General features: G+C 43.3%; 8 protein-coding genes across 8 annotated transcripts; 5 read left to right on the top strand and 3 right to left on the bottom strand.

Moving 5' to 3' along the window:
• The first annotated feature begins 2,752 nt into the window (after positions 1–2,752).
• On the top strand, positions 2,753–4,238 carry LOC6605369 (26S proteasome regulatory subunit 10B). Its single transcript, XM_002030167.2, has 2 exons — positions 2,753–3,428; positions 3,501–4,238. Exons 1-2 carry the CDS (start codon positions 2,811–2,813, stop codon positions 4,077–4,079), a joined length of 1,197 nt encoding a protein of 398 aa, XP_002030203.1. The 5' UTR covers positions 2,753–2,810; the 3' UTR covers positions 4,080–4,238.
• A 104-nt stretch (positions 4,239–4,342) lies between these two features.
• Positions 4,343–5,561, bottom strand: LOC6605370 (peritrophin-48). Its single transcript, XM_002030168.2, has 2 exons — positions 5,489–5,561; positions 4,343–5,426 (listed from the first exon to the last, which is right to left on the bottom strand). Exons 1-2 carry the CDS (start codon positions 5,493–5,495, stop codon positions 4,411–4,413), a joined length of 1,023 nt encoding a protein of 340 aa, XP_002030204.1. The 5' UTR covers positions 5,496–5,561; the 3' UTR covers positions 4,343–4,410.
• Positions 5,562–8,338: 2,777 nt separating this feature from the next.
• LOC6605372 (chondroitin proteoglycan 2) lies at positions 8,339–9,944 on the top strand. The gene is made up of 2 exons (XM_002030169.2): positions 8,339–8,441; positions 8,502–9,944. Exons 1-2 carry the CDS (start codon positions 8,420–8,422, stop codon positions 9,902–9,904), a joined length of 1,425 nt encoding a protein of 474 aa, XP_002030205.1. The 5' UTR covers positions 8,339–8,419; the 3' UTR covers positions 9,905–9,944.
• Positions 9,945–10,375: 431 nt separating this feature from the next.
• On the top strand, positions 10,376–12,923 carry LOC6605373 (chitin-binding domain protein cbd-1). The gene is made up of 2 exons (XM_002030170.2): positions 10,376–10,440; positions 10,499–12,923. Exons 1-2 carry the CDS (start codon positions 10,413–10,415, stop codon positions 12,877–12,879), a joined length of 2,409 nt encoding a protein of 802 aa, XP_002030206.2. The 5' UTR covers positions 10,376–10,412; the 3' UTR covers positions 12,880–12,923.
• Positions 12,924–13,072: 149 nt separating this feature from the next.
• LOC6605374 (probable chitinase 10) lies at positions 13,073–14,031 on the bottom strand. The gene is made up of 2 exons (XM_002030171.2): positions 13,946–14,031; positions 13,073–13,890 (listed from the first exon to the last, which is right to left on the bottom strand). Exons 1-2 carry the CDS (start codon positions 14,009–14,011, stop codon positions 13,117–13,119), a joined length of 840 nt encoding a protein of 279 aa, XP_002030207.1. The 5' UTR covers positions 14,012–14,031; the 3' UTR covers positions 13,073–13,116.
• An 808-nt stretch (positions 14,032–14,839) lies between these two features.
• Positions 14,840–17,456, top strand: LOC6605375 (chitin-binding domain protein cbd-1). Its single transcript, XM_032720190.1, has 2 exons — positions 14,840–14,979; positions 15,035–17,456. The coding sequence occupies exons 1-2, from the start codon at positions 14,973–14,975 to the stop codon at positions 17,395–17,397; spliced, it is 2,370 nt and encodes a 789-aa protein (XP_032576081.1). The 5' UTR covers positions 14,840–14,972; the 3' UTR covers positions 17,398–17,456.
• LOC6605376 lies at positions 17,408–18,426 on the bottom strand. The gene is made up of 3 exons (XM_002030173.2): positions 18,409–18,426; positions 18,262–18,344; positions 17,408–18,199 (listed from the first exon to the last, which is right to left on the bottom strand). Coding segments are annotated over exons 1-3 (795 nt in total). The 5' UTR covers positions 18,410–18,426; the 3' UTR covers positions 17,408–17,488.
• A 594-nt stretch (positions 18,427–19,020) lies between these two features.
• On the top strand, positions 19,021–19,446 carry LOC6605377. Its single transcript, XM_002030174.2, has one exon. The coding sequence runs from the start codon at positions 19,072–19,074 to the stop codon at positions 19,444–19,446; it is 375 nt and encodes a 124-aa protein (XP_002030210.1). The 5' UTR covers positions 19,021–19,071.
• The last annotated feature ends 1 nt before the right edge of the window (position 19,447 follows it).

Genomic DNA, 19,447 nt, shown 5'->3' on the forward strand with positions numbered 1-19,447 from the left:
TTGTTTTATGATGTTACCCCAACTTGGAGCCAAGAGTTGGCCCAAAGGTGATTCCGCAGGTGACGGGGCGGCAATGAAATATGCAAGTGCATTCATTTGGCATCCAAAGCAATTTCGCAGTCAGCAGGACGACGACACATAGCCATTTTTGTTAACCTCAACTCAAAATGTTCACCGACCCTCAAGCCAGCACTTAGAAAAATATAGTGTAATATCTAAAATAAAGTTATTAAATTCAATATCAAATAGTTAAGCAATAGATATGCGAACAGATAGAAAACATGGTATGCGTATATTATTTGTAGAGATTAAAAATTTTCATTTTTTTTGTAGTGTGACCATTTCTTGCAACTTGACAGCGTCACCGGTTAACGTTACAATGCACGGCCACATTTCTGCACACCTGTACCTGGGTACATATGTAAGTACTTGCTCATGACACACACATCCTCTGGAGTGCTCATCCTTCATCCTGATGTATGGCCATCAAGCATCGGATGGGCTGAGTGTCGGAACACAGAGGGGAAGTAAGTGTGTGCACCGCTGAATCCCGAATCGTGTTAATGAAATTCAAGCTGGGTCAAAAATTTGCATTAGCACATCCGGCATCCATATGCAAATCATAATTCAGATACGAGAACTCATATAATTAACAAAAAGCGGATCGATACGACGTTCTTAAAAACAAAAAGGAATAATTTTGTAGATCCATATCCATTACCTCATTGAGAGATATATTTTATTTTTTACATGCAGACAATCTATATTAATGAACATAAATAGGTTTATATGTATTGTAAATTCTTTTCCCTAATAATAAATTATATTATTTTATGGCACAATTTGCCAATACTATTTGTAAATAATTACAGGAAATATCTAGTAATTAAGCGTTAAAATGTTAAATTAAAGCTTTGACGTAAATATGAAGGCATTGTGGTAATAAAAAATATATAAATATTCAGAAATATCCCAATGTGGATTCCAATCGTTTTGTTAACAAAAAAAATAATTTTTTTGAAACATTCAAATTCCCAGTTGAATAATGAATTTCTTAACATTCTAAATAGGATGATTTTTTATTTAAAACTTAATATTTGGAAAGGCAACCAAATGTTGGCCCGTAAAGGGCTCAACAATGTCGGAGTCAAGTCATAATTTTCCGTGAACATGTTTGGGAGCAACGCCCATGTCCTCGACGGCAAATCCCTGCCACAGAGGATGTCAGAAGTCAAGATCGAAAACAAGTGAAAGTTGCAACAAGCCATTCTTTTTGAGGTCTGCGTTTAATTTCTCTTATGGGGACACTGTAGCAAGTGAGTCGAATTCGAACAGGACCTCTTTCCTTGACCAAATAACGAACTTTGACTGGAAGGTCGGGAACATCTGCGCCACAAGTTGCGAGCCCACAAAGCCACCGAACTTTATTGAATAGAAATTCGGTTTCGTTTACAGAAATTTCATATTTCTGTAGGTTGTTGTTCCTTCCCCCGCATGAGATACTTTTGCTGTCTGGCGGCGATTTGGTTTCCAACTGTTAACCCTACCCGCTTCTTAAACATGATGCTTCTTCATATCTTCTCAACTTACCCAGAAAAGGGTGAAGACAAACACAAAGAAGCCACAAACTTAAATAAGTATTTTTCATATACAATTTATTTAAGATTTTCTAAACACAAAGTAAATAATATTGGATCTAAACGAATGAAAAAGTGTTTCAGTTTCAAAGTCCCACAACCGGAGCCAAAATACTTGGCAGCAATTGGCGCTGCAAGGCGTGTTCAAATTCATTAGACATTTGCAAACTGCATATTTGTCATGGGTCCCAAAAGCGGGGCATTTCGACCCGTGGATGCAGTTGTCCCAGTGGATATCTGGATATTTTGGTCGTGGTAACCACAACACTCGAACCAGCTGGACCCGCGCAACACAGAGTGCTACAAAATGGCCTGATTTATGGCTCCGGATGCCATGATGACATTTGGTTCCCGGCCAGCACCTTCCGACGCATTCGATGGCATTCACGTGCCAGCGGACTACTAAAGTCGAAATCACTGGCGCTGTACAATTGTCGATTACTGTTTAAGTTTGTGGACACGAAACGCAGCTCTTAATATCCGTGTGATAGGTGACTTTAGGCCAAGACGATAAACCAGAATAATCCCATCTTAAACTAACCTCTTAAACTAGGCTTGTAAAAGTCTTAAAATCCATAAATATAAAATTACAAAATAAAACAATATTTCAATCTTTTTTAAGGTTCCGCTAATAGTGTTATAATTGGTTTTTTTTTCAGTATTTTTTATGCACAAAGTGGCGCCATCTGCTTTGAGCGAAAGCTTTTAAAGCTTTCAACTTTTGGATAAATGGCTTTGAATATATAACAATAAATAGTTTTAACAATAAATTTAAGTAATTAAGTCATCTTACCTTATTTTTTGTAATATAGTTATAAAAATATGTATTCAATATGCCTTTAAATTTAATATCGAAACCTTGTTGAATATTTACAGGCATTTTAAATTTCTAAATTATATTGTATTATTATATACAGCTATTGCTTGCAAGAAATAAATTTTACTTAATATATTCTTTTAGCCAATACTTAATTGTTCTGTTGTTTTAAATTAATATTTCTCTTCTCGTTCCACTGTTGTGTTAATATAACTTTTACAGCGATGTTCGTTTTCTTATGAACCGGTTCATCGCAGTGCGCCTATCGTTCCAAATTGACAGACGTCAAAATCTCCACGTGAGTGTGCACAAATTTGAAGTCACTCGGTGTAGTTAGGAAGAAATAAAATTCGAGAATGGCTGCTCCACCTGCAAATCCCCCAATGGACGACGAGCGAGTGAAGGCGCTGACCAATTACCGTACCAGGCTCCTGCAGCACCGCGAGATCGAATCCAAATTGAAGGCTTTGCGGGACAAGTACAAGGTCGTGAATGCCCAGTACGAGAAGTCCGAGGACGATCTGAAAGCTCTCCAGAGTGTGGGTCAGATGGTCGGGGAAGTTCTGAAGCAGCTCACCCCGGACAATTTCATCGTGAAGGCCTCGAACGGACCGCGCTACGTGGTCGGATGTCGCCGGCAGATTAACAAGGTGAAACTAAAGCCCGGCACACGTGTCGCCCTGGATGTGACCACTCTCACCATCATGCGCTATTTGCCGCGGGAAGTGGATCCCCTGGTGTACAACATGACCCATGAAGATCCCGGAAACGTGAACTACGCTGAAATCGGTGGACTTGGTCAGCAAATACGCGAGCTTCGCGAGGTCATTGAACTGCCGCTACTAAATCCAGATATTTTCCTACGCGTGGGCATAAGTCCGCCCAAGGGATGTCTGCTCTACGGACCACCTGGCACCGGAAAAACTCTCCTGGCCCGCGCCATCGCCTCCCAGATGGACGCCAACTTTCTGAAGGTCAGTCCATTAGATTTTACATTACATTAAATATTAATATGTTAATATTTTTTTTAAAAACCTCACCCGAAGGTTGTTTCCTCTGCAATTGTGGACAAGTACATTGGCGAGAGTGCCCGACTGATCCGGGAGATGTTTGCCTACGCCCGTGACCACCAGCCGTGTATCATATTCATGGACGAGATCGACGCAATCGGTGGTCGCCGCTTCTCGGAGGGAACATCCGCCGACCGAGAGATCCAGCGCACGCTGATGGAACTGCTTAACCAGATGGATGGATTCGATGCCCTTGGCCAGGTGAAAATGATCATGGCCACCAATCGTCCGGATACACTGGATCCGGCTCTGCTGCGTCCTGGGCGACTTGATCGCAAACTGGAAATTCCGCTGCCCAACGAAGTGGCGCGCATGGACATTCTAAAGATTCACGCCGAACCACTGAACAAACGCGGCGAAATCGACTATGAGGCGGTGGTTAAGCTCTCCGATTTGTTCAATGGTGCCGATCTACGGAACATTTGCACGGAAGCCGGGCTCTTTGCCCTTCGCTGTGATAGGGAGTTTGTCATTCAAGAGGATTTCATGAAGGCCGTCCGCAAAATATCGGACAACAAGAAGCTGGAGTCGCGTCTGGACTACAAGCCTATTTAGAATGCTCAGGAGGCCAATAGGTGTTAACAATTTTATATATTAGCTCATTCATTTATGCCCATTAAACCATAACACCCTAAAAACTTATATTATGATGATTATAGATATATAATTTCCTAACTTAATCCTAATTGATGAAAGGATTCGATTTTTGATAGTAGAGGGATGCGTTTCCGACCCGATAAAGTAATATATATACTTGACCAGAAACACTCTGTAATTTCTGATTAATGGATATCAGAAAGTTCAAAATTTCGCGTATGTACACTGATATAGGTTTTTTATTTGCAAATAATTAATACTTTACGAACAGCTGGCAAATGCCAAGCAGTTAAGAGGAACAAGCTCCATAAACTAAGTGAGTTGCGCTGCAGTTTTGCGTGACAACGTCGAAATACTTATCCTCACAGCTTATGGGAGTGGTTTCCCGACCATCGACGCATTCGATGTAGTGGTGGCATCCATCGATTTCGGCCACTTCGAAGCCATCCTTGCGACCATCACATCTATCGTAGTCGCATTTCTGGCTCTCGCGCGGCATGCACGCCTGTCGCACCTGGTTGAAGAAGTTGTTCTCATCGCACTGCTGGAATATGGGATCGGTATCGGGGATACCGGAGCCCAAATCGCGGCAGTAGTAGTATCCGCGACATGTGGCCATATCCGAAACGAATTTGTTGCGCACCGCCAGTTTCTTGTTGCCACACACCTCATCTGGCAGCGGATGGTTCTCGCAGATAACATCCTTTTTCTGCACACAAGTTCCGGTGGCCACGTTGTAATACAGTCCATTTTCGCATGTATTTACCACCATGCCCTTAGTGCTGCTGCACGTATAGTACTTGTGGCAGTTGGCATCATCGCGGAATGGTGTGCTTAAGGGCGCAACGTCGCATATCTCATATTTGGCGCCACAAACTGTGTCCTCCGGATAGACACACCTCTTGCTTACTTGATCGAAGTGCATTCCCAGGTTGCATGTTCCTTGGCCCAACAACGCATCCGCATCACAGTAGTACCAGTTGGCACAATTTATGGTATCACCAATATAGCCAGTTCCAGAATTCTTGCATATTTTGCTTGTATCGCAGTAAGTATCCGCGGACGCTTGGCATATACCCTTGGATTTACTGTAGTATGGCTTAGAGCCCGAACACGTTGTACCTCTTGTTGATTCAAAGTTTTGGCAAATGATCGATTCGCTGCAGGATCCGGGCTTCAAGAGTTGGGTACCATCCTTGAAAAGTCGACAGATATCGTCGGTGGCGTTTAAGTAACGCGTTTGGGTGCTCAGATGAACCATCACGGCCAGCAACATGGCTTGAAGGACCACAAAACTAGGAAGTCCTGCAACATTTCATACAAATTACATCCGTTTCTATGTTTTAACCGAATGGTCAGGGGACTACCTCGCATTTTGAAATACCTCTTCCGTCACTTTAACTCAGATCAATTCAACTAACAATTGGCAAGAGTCAGCTGTGCCTTTTATAGTCGCAACTACAAGATTAACCCATTTGGAAGACAGTAATTTACTACACCGAAATTTGATTAGATTTTGCTCTTGTCACAAACAGAGATCACTGGTTTTTCAATTAAATTTTTTGGTGACGGTCTAGCACACAGTACCTTCAATAAGTTTACGTCTGCCTGAAATACAATCATTTAAAGTAATTCCTTTCCAGAAAAAGGGATCATATATATAGCAGCAATGTGGAATAAAATGATGATTACAACTTGCATATTATTTTTGTTTTATTTGTATATACCTTCACTGAAACGATAATCTTGTTAAGCAACATGGATGTTAATTAAAGCTTAAAAATATAAGCCAACATACCGAATTTAGCGATGCTCTTTTCCTTTAAAAAAAAAAAAAATTTTTTGGTAATCCGAAAAAAGAAATGGCTTATTATTATATGACCAAATAATTTTTTTAAAAAGCAAGTTAATTGTTCAATGCTTTAAAAAAAAGGTAGTCGATATGGGGACTCAAGGTCAGATATTGGTACTTCCTTAAAGAAATATCAGCCTAAACAGGTGGCAGTATTTATGGGCGTCTGTTGAGATAAGAATGCTATTAATGTCAAATTACTTAACCGTCTATAATATATATTTTATAAATATGTTTTGGAGCAGAGATAGCTGAGGGCTAGGAATCTTAAGTAGGAATTAAGTGATCAGTAAAAACTGTACAAACTGACACATTTTGTCAACATACTTTTATAGCATTTACCTATGTTCAAAATCTCATATATAGGGCTTCGTTTTCAACCTCTTAATGAATGTTTTCTAAAGGGCTTACTAAGCTTGACTGGATGTAGTTAGTCCGCTGTACTTTTTGGACAATACATTCGAGAAGGAGTGTCCCCGCATATAATATATTCCTGGATCTACAATAGGTGCCTGATTGTGGGAAATCAATAAAACGTTTGTGTCAACTAAGAAGTCGTGTCACACTTTTTGCCATATCAGCGATAAGAAATCTATTCCCATTGATGACACAGCAATTGTTGTTTACTCATTCTGATCGGTGACTAAAGACCCGGTCAACGAGCTGGCTTGCACTTCATTGGCTTCTTTCGGCAGCGCGGTTGCAACTTGGCACTCACTGCACATTCATTTGAGTTAATGGTTTTTGCTTTAAATTCGATTTTCGAATGTTCCCATTGAGTTATTTAACAGCACATTTGAAGTTCGCTTCGATTTGACACTTCGCTGATTGTTTCTTATCAAAAGCACTGATTTCGAATGGTGCTAGAGTTGAATTGAGTGGGTTTTCCTGATATCTATGCACCAATCGATCTCAGTTCTTCGATTTGAAGTGGATGGGCAAGTTGGTAGCTCCTGTTTCCGATCCTGAACCCTTTGCACTGAAGATACCGACTGAGAGCCGCCGTACTAACAACGATCGCTTGCGAGTCAAGTCGAGTGTCTCTGATGACTGTGTATAACACAGGCGCGACCTCTGTTTAAATCTGAGAAACCTGTTACACCTGAGAAGATTTTTATAATAGAGGCTGTATGGGTGCGATGTCAGATCCACTCATATTTCCGCTGGCCCGTCTTTTGTTGTCCCATGTTGGCCTCAGACGCGCCCTGAGCACAACATCTCCAGTGTAATGGACACCGAAAGAGTCTAAGCCTTTCCAACTCAAGTGCCTGGGCCATAGAAGCACTTTTGCTCTCCTTTCTTCCATTTAGGCCTCCCCAACTTTGGTAATTTAATTCAAGCGTACTTGGCTAACGTTTGAATAATTAGAATTGCATTGTCTTTAGTTTCATCTGGAGAGTCGTCGAGCAGGAAGCCTCTCACCGCAGTCTTCTTCTCCGGCGATGCGTCGCCGGTTCTTCTAAGCCCATAACAGTACTTGTCATGAACCGATTGCGTTGCTGTGACAAATAGACTTCCATGGCCAGACCCCCCGGCGATTGGAACGCTCGAGTAACCCGAGTGAAATGACAGGGAAAAGTAATTTTCGTCATTAAAATTGGCAAACCAGCTAAATACGAATCTCCCGGCGAAACGACAAGTAGAATGCTATTTTTGAGTTCTCGATGATTCTGTTATCTACATACTTGAACCGTTGAGATTGCATCCAATTCCAAGAATTTAATAAGTGTATTCGCTTATAGAAGAACCTAACAATTGACGGGGAACTTTTGATATAATTAAATTCAATTTAAGTTGATAACATTAAGAAATAAGCAATTTAAAGTTACTCAACTAAAAACATTTTTTAATTATATAATTTAATTTTTCACTGCCAATAAGAGCCAAATCTTGAGTGAAAGTAGTGGAAAGCCATGATTAAAGTTCAAAGTATAGCCAAATCGATCCTAGTGGTTGGTTGTTGAACTTTTATGCTGTAAATGGCACTTCATTTTGAGCGACAATAAACGTCATTTAATTTCAAGTGTCAATAAAGCGAATCGAGTGATTAGGTATACGTTATGTGGTTATCTAGGAGTGTGCAACAGAACGTAAATTAGGCAGACGACGGGGCGGTACCCATTCAGAAGTCGAGAATCCGTAGACCTATGCCAAAATATTTGGTTTCTCTCCGGGTTGGAGGCACTGAGGTTCAGGTCTTGATAAGGCAACCCGGCCGAATCCCAGTGCCGAGCTCCAGACACACACACCTAATTACACCTGCGATAGCGTTGTGGCGCAAACAAATCATTGCCGAATTAATCGAGAGATTCGTATGGTGATTGGTATTATCAGAAGATTGACTACTGATTTGGCGCACTCATGGCAGTTAAATGGTGCTACACGGCCTGGTTTGCCACTTAGTCGTTCGCGAAATTCGGACTACTTTAAAGGTGATCTCGGGAGAATGCGTCCAATCGATTTTGGGGGTGAGCTGGTGAAGAGTTGGCTACCCAAGTCTAGTAACTTATTTCAGGTTCGTATCCTAGGTCTCTGGACCCTTCTGCTGCTTATCGGAAGCCTTCACACTGTGTTAGCCCAGTTGACGAATGTCTGCCAGAATCAGGAGGATGGCACTAGACTTCCGTTGGCCACCCACTGTTCCCGATTCGTGGTTTGCCAGAAGGGAGAGGTTTCCATTATCGGCAGCTGCCCTCGGGGACTCCACTTTAATCGAGATCTGAGTGAGTGCGACTTCCAGTGGAGAGCTAATTGCTTGGGACTGTCGGCCTTTGCCGAAGTGGATGATCAGTGTACCTGCGATTGCTGTGCTGAGGAGTGCCAGGATCCCATTGACGATGTCGATAAACCTACCACGGCGGTCACCGAGGACTGCGATCCGGATACCACCACTTCAGTCACGGATCCCTCGGATTCCACGGAGCCGACGGATGCTACAACGGCTTTCGATGACCCCTACAACTCATCCAATACCACGACTTCGGGTCCAAGTGTGGTGCCGTCGTATTGCAAAAGTTCTCGCACGGATTGTGTAAATCAGAAAACTGGCACCTATATAGATATGCCAGGGATCTGCGTGAGGTTCATCCAATGCAACAATGGCTGTGCCGAGGAATTGCAGTGTCCTTCCGGTCTGTACTTTAACACGGCGATAGACGATTGCGATTACTGGTGGAATGTGGACTGTACCCCCACCGCCGATGGCTCCACTGAGATCGAGGGACCATCGGGCACCACCTGCTCCAGTCAGGGCGAATGTGCTGGCAAGAGAGATGGCTACATGATTGCGGACCCCAATTCGAATGGATTCTTCGTCTGCCAATGCCAGTGCCCCATTGCGATGCCCTGTTCCGAGGGTCTGAAGTTCAACGAGACGGCCCAAGTGTGTGATTGGATTAAGGACACCAGTTCTGCAGTTGTTTCCTCGGCGGTTCAATGTTACGGTGACCTCGTCTACAACGCCACCTTGGACCAGTGCGACTATCCTGAGAACTATGTGCCCGCGGTGGTCTGCAATACCACCAGCACCGTGTGCCAAAATCAGCCGGAGGGAGAACTCTTTCCGGTGGAAGGCAAGTGCAACATGTTCTACAAGTGTAACTTCAACTGCGCCGTCGAGCAGTATTGTCCGAACAACTTGGTCTACGACCCAAATACCGAAGAATGCGAGTACCCACAGGACTATGATTGCCCGTGGGAGTATACCCCGCCCTCTGGTCCCAGTGCAGGACCTTCGGGAATCGCCTGCGAGAGTAATGGCCGTTGCATGGGACAACGTGAGGGTACCTACTTCAAGTCCACCACAAGTTGTGGCAATTACGTCGTCTGCCAGTGTGAATGCGAGGTCGAGATGGAGTGCGCCGATGGCCTGTACTGGGACGAAAGCTTGCTGACCTGCAATTATAAGAACCTAGTGACCTGCAGTCTTTAAGTGACCGATTGGCAAATAAAGAAAGTGATTTTCAAAGCAACTAGGATGTGGTCAGTAAATCATTTTAATCAGTTTTGTGGCGGGAACATGACAACAGGTGTCGGCACTCAATGAGATTGGCAAGAGCTTATCGAACATAAATACCCATTTATTTTTCCCTGTAGGATTTTGTAGCTGCTTCTTTATATATGCACTATGGGGCATTGAAATTTCGATTCCAATCGATCGTTAAGACTTCTCATATATGAGCATCTTATAGCAACTGAAGAATAATTGCTTTTGGACCCTTTGAATTCGCGGATTCACAATGAACCGCTGAGTTTTATAAATAGTGACAATATCGATTGCTTGTATTACTACTGGAAATATATGCTGATAGTATCACGGATGTTTCGACATTATCACCGCCACATGCAGGAGACATTCAATTATTTTAATTGCCGGTAAATATAAAAGGCGATATCGAGCGAAGATTCATCAGTGAGCGTTCGATACGCGGAGTGCAAAGATGGCCCAGTCCAGAACTAAACACTATGGTAAGGACGGAGCAATGATAATTGAGAGGATGATTGTTGATCCTCGGTTTTTACCCAGGAGTGGCCCTGTGCCTTATAATTTCCCTCTTCGTGGGATCGTCAAGTGCTGTGTGCTGCTCGGAGGGCGACACCAAAGTGGATGCGGATGATTGCACCAAGTATCTGATCTGCTGTCACGGCGAATTTGTATCCAAGTCGTGTGCAAGCGGATCCTATTGGAATTCGGAGATAGAAATCTGTGTCGTGGATGATGGCCAATGTAGGCCTCCAACCTGTGTGGATGGCGAAATTACGCCGAATCCGGATGACTGTGCCGGCTATTTAGAGTGCGTAAACGGAAACGAAGTGATCCTGACCTGTCCGGATGGCGACTACTTCAATTCGACCCTGAATCAGTGCGTTGAAGATACCTGCGGCGTGTGCATAAGCTGCACCGAGGGCAGCAAAAAGGCCGATCTCAACGATTGCTCCAAGTTCCAGATATGCGTCAACGGAAAGTACGTGCCTCAATCTTGTGCCGCCGGATATTACTGGAATGTATTAAACAAGGAGTGTGAAGTGGATGATGGTCAGTGCAACGGAAATGGAACGACGTGCACTGATGGCGAACTTAAGGTGGACCCCACCAACTGCGCAGGCTACTTAGCTTGCTCGAACGGTAACTGGGTGAGCAAGCAGTGCGCCGACGGAGCTTACTTCAATGTCACCTTGGAGTCTTGTGTACCAGACGACGAGGGAATATGCGTCAAGTGTAACGAGGGATCTACAAAACCCTTGGCCGACTGTACCATGTATGAGATCTGTTCCGGCGGCAAGTATGTGACCAAGTCCTGCGACACTGGTTACTACTGGAACCACCAGTCAGAGGTCTGCGATGTGGATAATGGTCAGTGCAACGGAAATGGAACGACGTGCACTGATGGCGAACTTAAGGTGGACCCCACCAACTGCGCAGCCTACTTGGCTTGCTCGAACGGTAACTGGGTGAGCAAGCAGTGCGCCGACGGAGCTTACTTCAATGTCACCTTGGAGTCTTGTGTACCAGACGACGAGGGAATATGCGTCAACTGTAACGAGGGATCTACAAAACCCCTGCCCGACTGTACCATGTATGAGATCTGTTCCGGCGGCAAGTATGTGACCAAGTCCTGCGACACTGGTTACTACTGGAACCACCAGTCAGAGGTCTGCGATGTGGATAATGGTCAGTGCAACGGAAATGGAACGACGTGCACTGATGGCGAACTTAAGGTGGACCCCACCAACTGCGCAGGCTACTTGGCTTGCTCGAACGGTAACTGGGTGAGCAAGCAGTGCGCCGACGGAGCTTACTTCAATGTCACCTTGGAGTCTTGTGTACCAGACGACGAGGGAATATGCGTCAAGTGTAACGAGGGATCTACAAAACCCTTGGCCGACTGTACCATGTATGAGATCTGTTCCGGCGGCAAGTATGTGACCAAGTCCTGCGACACTGGTTACTACTGGAATCACCAGTCAGAGGTCTGCGATGTGGATAATGGTCAGTGCAACGGAAATGGAACGACGTGCACTGATGGCGAACTTAAGGTGGACCCCACCAACTGCGCAGGCTACTTGGCTTGCTCGAACGGTAACTGGGTGAGCAAGCAGTGCGCCGACGGAGCTTACTTCAATGTCACCTTGGAGTCTTGTGTACCAGACGACGAGGGAATATGCGTCAAGTGTAACGAGGGATTTACAAAACCCTTGGCCGACTGTACCATGTATGAGATCTGTTCCGGCGGCAAGTATGTGACCAAGTCCTGCGACACTGGTTACTACTGGAACCACCAGTCAGAGGTCTGCGATGTGGATAATGGTCAGTGCAACGGAAATGGAACGACGTGCACTGAGAATGAGGTTAAGGTGAATCCTGCGGACTGCGCCGGATACCTGCAGTGCATAAACGGAAACTTTGTGGCCAGGAAGTGCTCCGCTTCGCAGTTCTTCAATGCCACACTGAATGAATGTGAGGTCGACACACAGAATGTGTGCATTCCCAAAACCTGCGATCCCGACTGCTGCGATGTGCCCAACAATTCCATCTGGCCCGTGGAGAAAAATTGCTCCGCCTTCTACCAGTGCGTAAATGGTAACAAATATGATCAGCGGTGCTCCAACAACCTGCAATACAATTCAGTAATAGAGCAGTGCGATTATCCTGAAAATGTTAAATGCGACGATGAATCTGCACCGCCGAGTGGTCCGAATGCCGGACCCTCGGGAACTTATTGCGAGAGCCACGGACGATGTGTTGGCCAGCGTGATGGTACCATGTTCTCCGATGCCAGCGGAGATTGTAGTTCCAAATATGTAGTCTGCCAGTGCGAGTGTGAGGTGAACTTCACTTGCTCCTCTGGACTTTTGTACAATTCGCAGGTCAAATCCTGCGATTGGCCCGATAATGTTAAGTGCTAAGAGGTTTCAATAAACAATATTTAAAGCAGAGTATTAAACGAAAAGATTTTCGTTTTCCTATAGATAAAAACTACTCATTTTAAGCAGATAATGCCATTTCTATATGTCAACGTCGATTTAATTTGGCATAGCTTATCGTAGTACTATATGATGTGGCTAAATTTTCTCTGCTTAAGCTTTGGACTACTAAGAATTATTATAATTCAAGCACTTTATTGGGGTCTTAAAAAAATATAGTTAGAATCGACGTTTTTTCGACTTGCGCACAGGTTTCTTTGACTTGGATTTGCTTTCATTTAGCTTCGTCTGGCATTTTGCAATCTTGGGATAATCGCATCGTGATGTGGCTATATTGAAATGCAGGCCAATTGGGCAGTCCATTACCAAAAACATCATGTTGCTGCACAGCATAAACTTGCCACAATCACTGCGATGAGCAACAAGGGAGTTTTCCTTTTCATCTGAACACACTCCTCCCGTGATGGCAGGACCATCCGATTCTTTATTTTCTTGGGATCCAACCGAACACTTGGCTTCTGACGCCTTCATGCAAATGCGACGAGTTGGACTAAAATGTTGTTTGCCAGGACAAGAGAGTAGATGGTGTTTTTTTGATTTGCAAACGTAATAATCCTGGCAGGACCCGCTCTTGGTAAGCATCACTCCATCCTTCTTGCCAGCACACATTTTTTCAAGGATTGTAGGACGCGGCTTTTTCGTCGGTTTGACAGTAACGGGAGGATCAGTTTTGGCCATTTCCTCATCATCGTCTTCATCACTTTCAGAACTCGACGTGTCGTCATTAACATTGTCCTTGGCATCGAAAATGCAATCCACATTGTCAGGATCATCGCAGTGCAATGTTAAGGGATTGAACAATGTATTCTTTTCACAAGTACCGGTCACAGCGTTTCCATCAGCACACACGTAATATCCTTTACAGGATCCAAACATGGGCAAGAGTCCACCATTTTTACCCTCGCATAAGGACGTCTTGAATGCAAATCCGTTCTGTGAAAGTGAACATTCTTATTTTTCATACTTTTAAGGGTGTTTTCCAACATACTTGTAAAACAGCCAGAGTACTTTCTTGAAGTACTAACATTACGCAGAGCAGTCCAAATAGCTTCATTTTGTGTGATGCTATCGAGTGTTTTTTTGAACTGAAACTTTCCATTCATTGAACTGAGTTTTTATAGACTAGCATTAATGGGTAATTTGCATGATTTGCTAGTCTGTAAAATGCTGGAATCTGATTGTACTGTTCATATGATAAAGGAACTCGAATATGAGTACTATCTTTATCATATTTCTTACTGAGAATTGATAAGAGTTCATATAAAACATATGTAACGTCTGATCAAAAGTGGCATTCCTACATATGAACGTGTGCCCAGGTTCAAGACCACTTTTGTTTTGGGTTGACTGTTCTATCACAAAATCTTTCATAATTTAGTGAATGAAAGGTATCATATTTCTAAGAAATCCAATCTAAAGTGGTCGATCTATCAAGTTGCAAGTCTTTTACTTGTCTTCTTTAGCAGGTAAACTAGGCCAATTTACCTAAAAAGATTTCTTCAATATTCTTTATTATCATTATCTTCTGATTACCATTATCTAATGAAGCCTAAAAGTAGGTAACACTTGACGAACTAAAAACCCCGTTCCTCATAAGAATGTAAAACATTGGGTTCCTATCTGTTGAATATAGAGATTGGAAGGCTTACACTTTTCGGGGAACTTAATTGTTGTCATATCTCACCGAAATTAATTATAACGAAAACAAAAGTGAAAAGATCTTTATCATCGGACATTATTAATAAGCTATTGCCTACTTCCTTGACCAATAGAATGTTATCTATAGTAAAGATTCTATACTATTAGTCATTATCAGCGGAAAAATGTTATTATTGAAAGTGCCAAAAATGTGATCCCATTTCAGTTAATTCCAAGACTTTGGGAGATCGACACACAAACTTAACCGCTAAGAAAATATATTTAACTTTTAAACTTAACAGTTTTCCGTGATCATTCGTAGAAAAGTAAAGTCTTAATAGGAATAGTAAAGTCATTAATCACATAGCACACACACAATGAAAGGTGAGTAAAATACAGTTCACTGTAAAACAAAAAATTATACAAATTTTCTTTACAGTGTGTGTGGTTTTCCCGTTTATTCTTTGGCTATTGGGAACACCTGCCGTGGAAATCCTTTCAATCCAAGGATCATATGGTGTTGGATGGAATGATGTCAAACAAAATGTCATATTATCATTTTCAAAACGCAACTCATATGAGTGCGTAGAATCTTCGCGACCAAATTCTACGTACTGTGAATCCTTATCGAATGGATTTTATGAATATCCTTACAACTGCAGCGCATATATAACGTGTTATAACTCATGTGCCGATTTGGAGTACTGTCCCGACGGAAAACTTTTCAACAGTCCTCTGCAAATCTGCGATACACCAGGAGCCGTCGACTGCGAACCGTTGCCATATCCAACACCTTCACCCACAGAATCCCCACCGAAAAATCCTTGCTTGGGCATAAGAAACAACACTTTGCTGCCCTCCGCTGAAAATTGTAATGAGTTCTATGTTTGCGTGAATGACCAAAGTAAAGTTTATCGGTGTCCTAGTGAGATGCTTTTCAATCCGGATTTGAATATTTGTGATGATAAGGATAATGTGTTGTGCTATGGTGACCGTACTACTCCGGGACCGTTGGATACCACAACGCCTGCTGAGGAATCCTTCACGAAGTGCGACGATCAAGAGCAAGGAACATTCTTTCCGGACCCTGAAAGCTGTCAGCAATACTACTACTGCTGGGGCAACAATTCCTACTCAATTTTACCTTGCCCCGTTGACAATTGGTTTAACCCGATCAGCGGCAATTGCGGTCCCGACATAGACCCAGATGCTTGCCGAGAAACCGATCCAACCTCGACACCAACTACTGCAGCCCCAACATCGCCGGAAGATAATGTTGGTAATCCATGTGCAGATCAACAACTGGGTGCCAGCTTTGCCATAAAATCCGACTGTCAGTCGTACCTTCTCTGCCTGAACAATGGTGAATCAACAACTGCAAAATGCCCATCAAATGCCTGGTTCGAACCAAAGACTGGAGATTGTGGTCCAAATGTATCACCCACCGCTTGTCTTGAATCCTTCGAAACTACCACGACTGCTGCAACAACACAAGCGCCGAAGGATCCTTGTGCCGATCAAGAACTTGGAACATCATATCCACTCGTCACAAATTGTCAGCAATATATTCTCTGCATGGGAAACGGAGAGTCCACCATTGCGAATTGCATTTATAACTCCTGGTTCGATCCGCAAACTGGAAATTGTGGCCCCGATGTGTCTCCGACTGCGTGTAAGGAATCCGGAGTTACCACCGCATCCTCCACCCCCACAAGTCAAGCCACCTCTCCGCTCACAACACCATCGCCCACATGGCCGACGTTGCCTACAGCAAGTACCGAGGAAACAACTACCAATCCTCCGGATGTCTTGGACATTTGTTCTGGAAAGAGTGATGGTTACTATGCCACGTATCCCGAGGTATGCAACAAATACATACTGTGTGCTAGTCCAGTTCCCATTGCATTTTACTGTCCAGAGAGCTTGTTTTTCAACGAGGCTCTGCAGAGATGCGTAGAGTGGGAATCTAGCGATTGTTCCAATGGAGAGACCACAACATCATCACCGGGACATACAACTCCTAGCCCTGATAATCACATTTGTTCCAATAGCACTGGCCTAAATTTGCCTGACAGGGAAAATTGCCAATGGTATATTTATTGCACAGACGAGAATTCCTTTATGATGGGTATATGTGGCAGTGGGGAATATTTCGATCCGTGGACCGGGGAATGTGGTTTTGGTGTTTCACCCGAAGCATGTCGTGAAATCCAAACTACATCCCCGACAGTTACAGATAGCACAGAAGGTCCAACCACGGTAATAACACCAACTACACCAGGCTCACAACCAGATCCATGTGATGGAGCTCCTGAGGGAAAACTAGTTCCCTATCCGGATGACTGCTCCAAGTTTATACAATGTATTCAACCCGATCCAATCGTTTATGACTGTCGCGAGGGTCAGGAATTTAGTGCCGCCTTGGAAAGGTGTATGGCTCCATGGTTCGCAAACTGTTCTATTCCAGCTACAACAATCCCACCCGTAACTATTCCTACTACCACAACAACCACCGAGAAGCCCTCACCGAATGGAATTTGTGCGGATAAGCCCGAGGGATCACTGGTACCCTATCCCGGGAACTGTAGCAAGTACATTGTTTGTGAAGACCCCATTCCGGTGGGTTATGCGTGCCCGGAGGGAGAAGAATTCAATCCCACGATTCTTACCTGTACGGATCCTCACATGGCTGGCTGCAATCCAAGTGCTTTGCACGTTTCACCGAAATCCAAATCGGATAATTTCGGCTTTTCTTTATGGCAGTCCTTAAAAGCGATTGCAAGTTTCGTTACAGAATTGTAATCACAATTTCTTTTATTGTATGCTTTTGTAAAAGTAATTATTAAAATGTTGTATCTTCATGTCTTCTGTTTGATTGGGTAAATATCTGGTTTCAATTAAAAGAAGACTGGCACCCATTGCTGGAAGTGGTGCACGCACGCTGGGCAGGATTCCAATTCAAGGAGTTTGAGCATGAAAGAATGGTTGCTGTTGGTCCGCAATGTATAAACTTCTTGCAACTGCCCGGATAAGGAATGTACGCATTGGGAGGACTGTTATTGCACAACGATTGGACATCAATTGGCAGAGGCAATGATTCCATAGGAGTTACAGCCGGTGGAGTACTAGCGATGGGCATGTGATCATAAGGTATCACGGTTGCGGGAACGGTTGGAACGGCTGGATAGGTAGGCAATGGGGTGAAGGGGACTTCGGGTGGCAAGGTCACAGGATAGCTCTGACAATCTGACAATCCATACTGTGGGGCAACGCATCTCTGGTATACTGAACTCCATTGGAGGTTTTGCTCACAGCGAAGGATACGTGTCTCATAGAATCGCCTGCAATCTCCGGGATATGCAGTGAATATGACCTCAACATCATGGTTGGTACTTGGAATATCCGAGTTGCAGTTGGAGTACTCCTTGTAGTCACAACGGTAGGTCAGCTGGCTCCAGAACAAATTCACCGGACACTGTTGCTCATAGGCTCGTCCTTTTTGGCATACGTAATACTTGCGACAGTCGTTGGGATATGGCAACATCACATTATGGTTGGGATCGTCAAACGGTGGGCATTGTATAAAGTGGTCGGTTAGTATGGACTATAAATATAAAAAAACGATTTTCCTAGACATTATACTTTTTAACCGGTCATCACACTTACCACGAGATTATTGTTTTCCTGGCAATCGACAATTGCAATAAAAGCCAACAATCCTAGGTAGATAAAAACAGATCCTTGCCGCACTGCAAAAAAAAATAATGAACTTTTTAATGCTTTAAGAATTCAAGATTCAATGCCTCTTGTTACTTTTGATGTTGTTTGGTGAAAGAGCTTCAAGAAAGTGGATGCTACAACTTGGAAAAACTCGGCCTTTTATACCAACAAAAAGCTAAATATCTTTATCAAGTTGAAGTGCTCAACACTTATTTATCGAACATCAGTTTGCGTAAACAATGAAAGTCAAATCTTAAAAATATTTCCCCTAGATATGCTATGTGTACATATGGAATTCCTACTGCCCAGGTTCTTATCTTCTAAATTACCAATCCCGAATAATGTGAAATCCTCATTGATTTAATCGGGAAGATTAAGCCATTTTCCAATTTAGAGTTCTAACAATTACTTATATAGGTTCTTGAATTTGGTGAGTTATTACTCATCTTACGAGTTATTTTACCTTTCACTTGACCGGACAAGCTTATCTTTTCAAGGACAGCTATGATATGAAAGCTAATAAATAAACTTCTCCTGAAGGCATAGTATCAATTTGTCAATAACTTGTATTTACTTAGCAATGTTATATAAAAACCCAGAAACATCGGATCGGTATCAGACTGAGAAATCTTCGCGAGGCAGAGAGAAAAGTAAAAGCTTAAATATTTTAGTAACATTACTACATTTTAACTTTTATCAGTGCCAAACCAGATACCACTGACTGTTTTACTATGCGCTGTGTTCTATGGATTTTGCATGGCCCAAACTGTGCAGAGATGGCCGTTTCCCAATGACTGCCATCGGTATTACGAGACCCGATTGCTTGACTGTCCTCCGGAATATTATTGGAACTCACAGCTACTACAATGCGATTCGCACACTCCGGTTGGCTGTTCCTCCCTAGATCCGATACCGAATTGGAACTACTCCAATCCCAATCCTCCACCGATTACAGATCCAGAAAATTCCGATCTTTCGAAACTATGCGAGAATAAGCTCAACCAGCTAATACCCTACCCAGCGGATTGCACCAAGTTCATTCGTTGTGATTACATGCCCTTCGTAATGTGCTGCCCGCAATATCTCTATTGGAACTCCAAGCTCCTTACATGCGATAAGATGTGTGTTTAGA

This window comes from Drosophila sechellia, chromosome 3L, assembly GCF_004382195.2.
Source record: "Drosophila sechellia strain sech25 chromosome 3L, ASM438219v1, whole genome shotgun sequence".
NCBI classification, from domain to species: domain Eukaryota; kingdom Metazoa; phylum Arthropoda; class Insecta; order Diptera; family Drosophilidae; genus Drosophila; species Drosophila sechellia.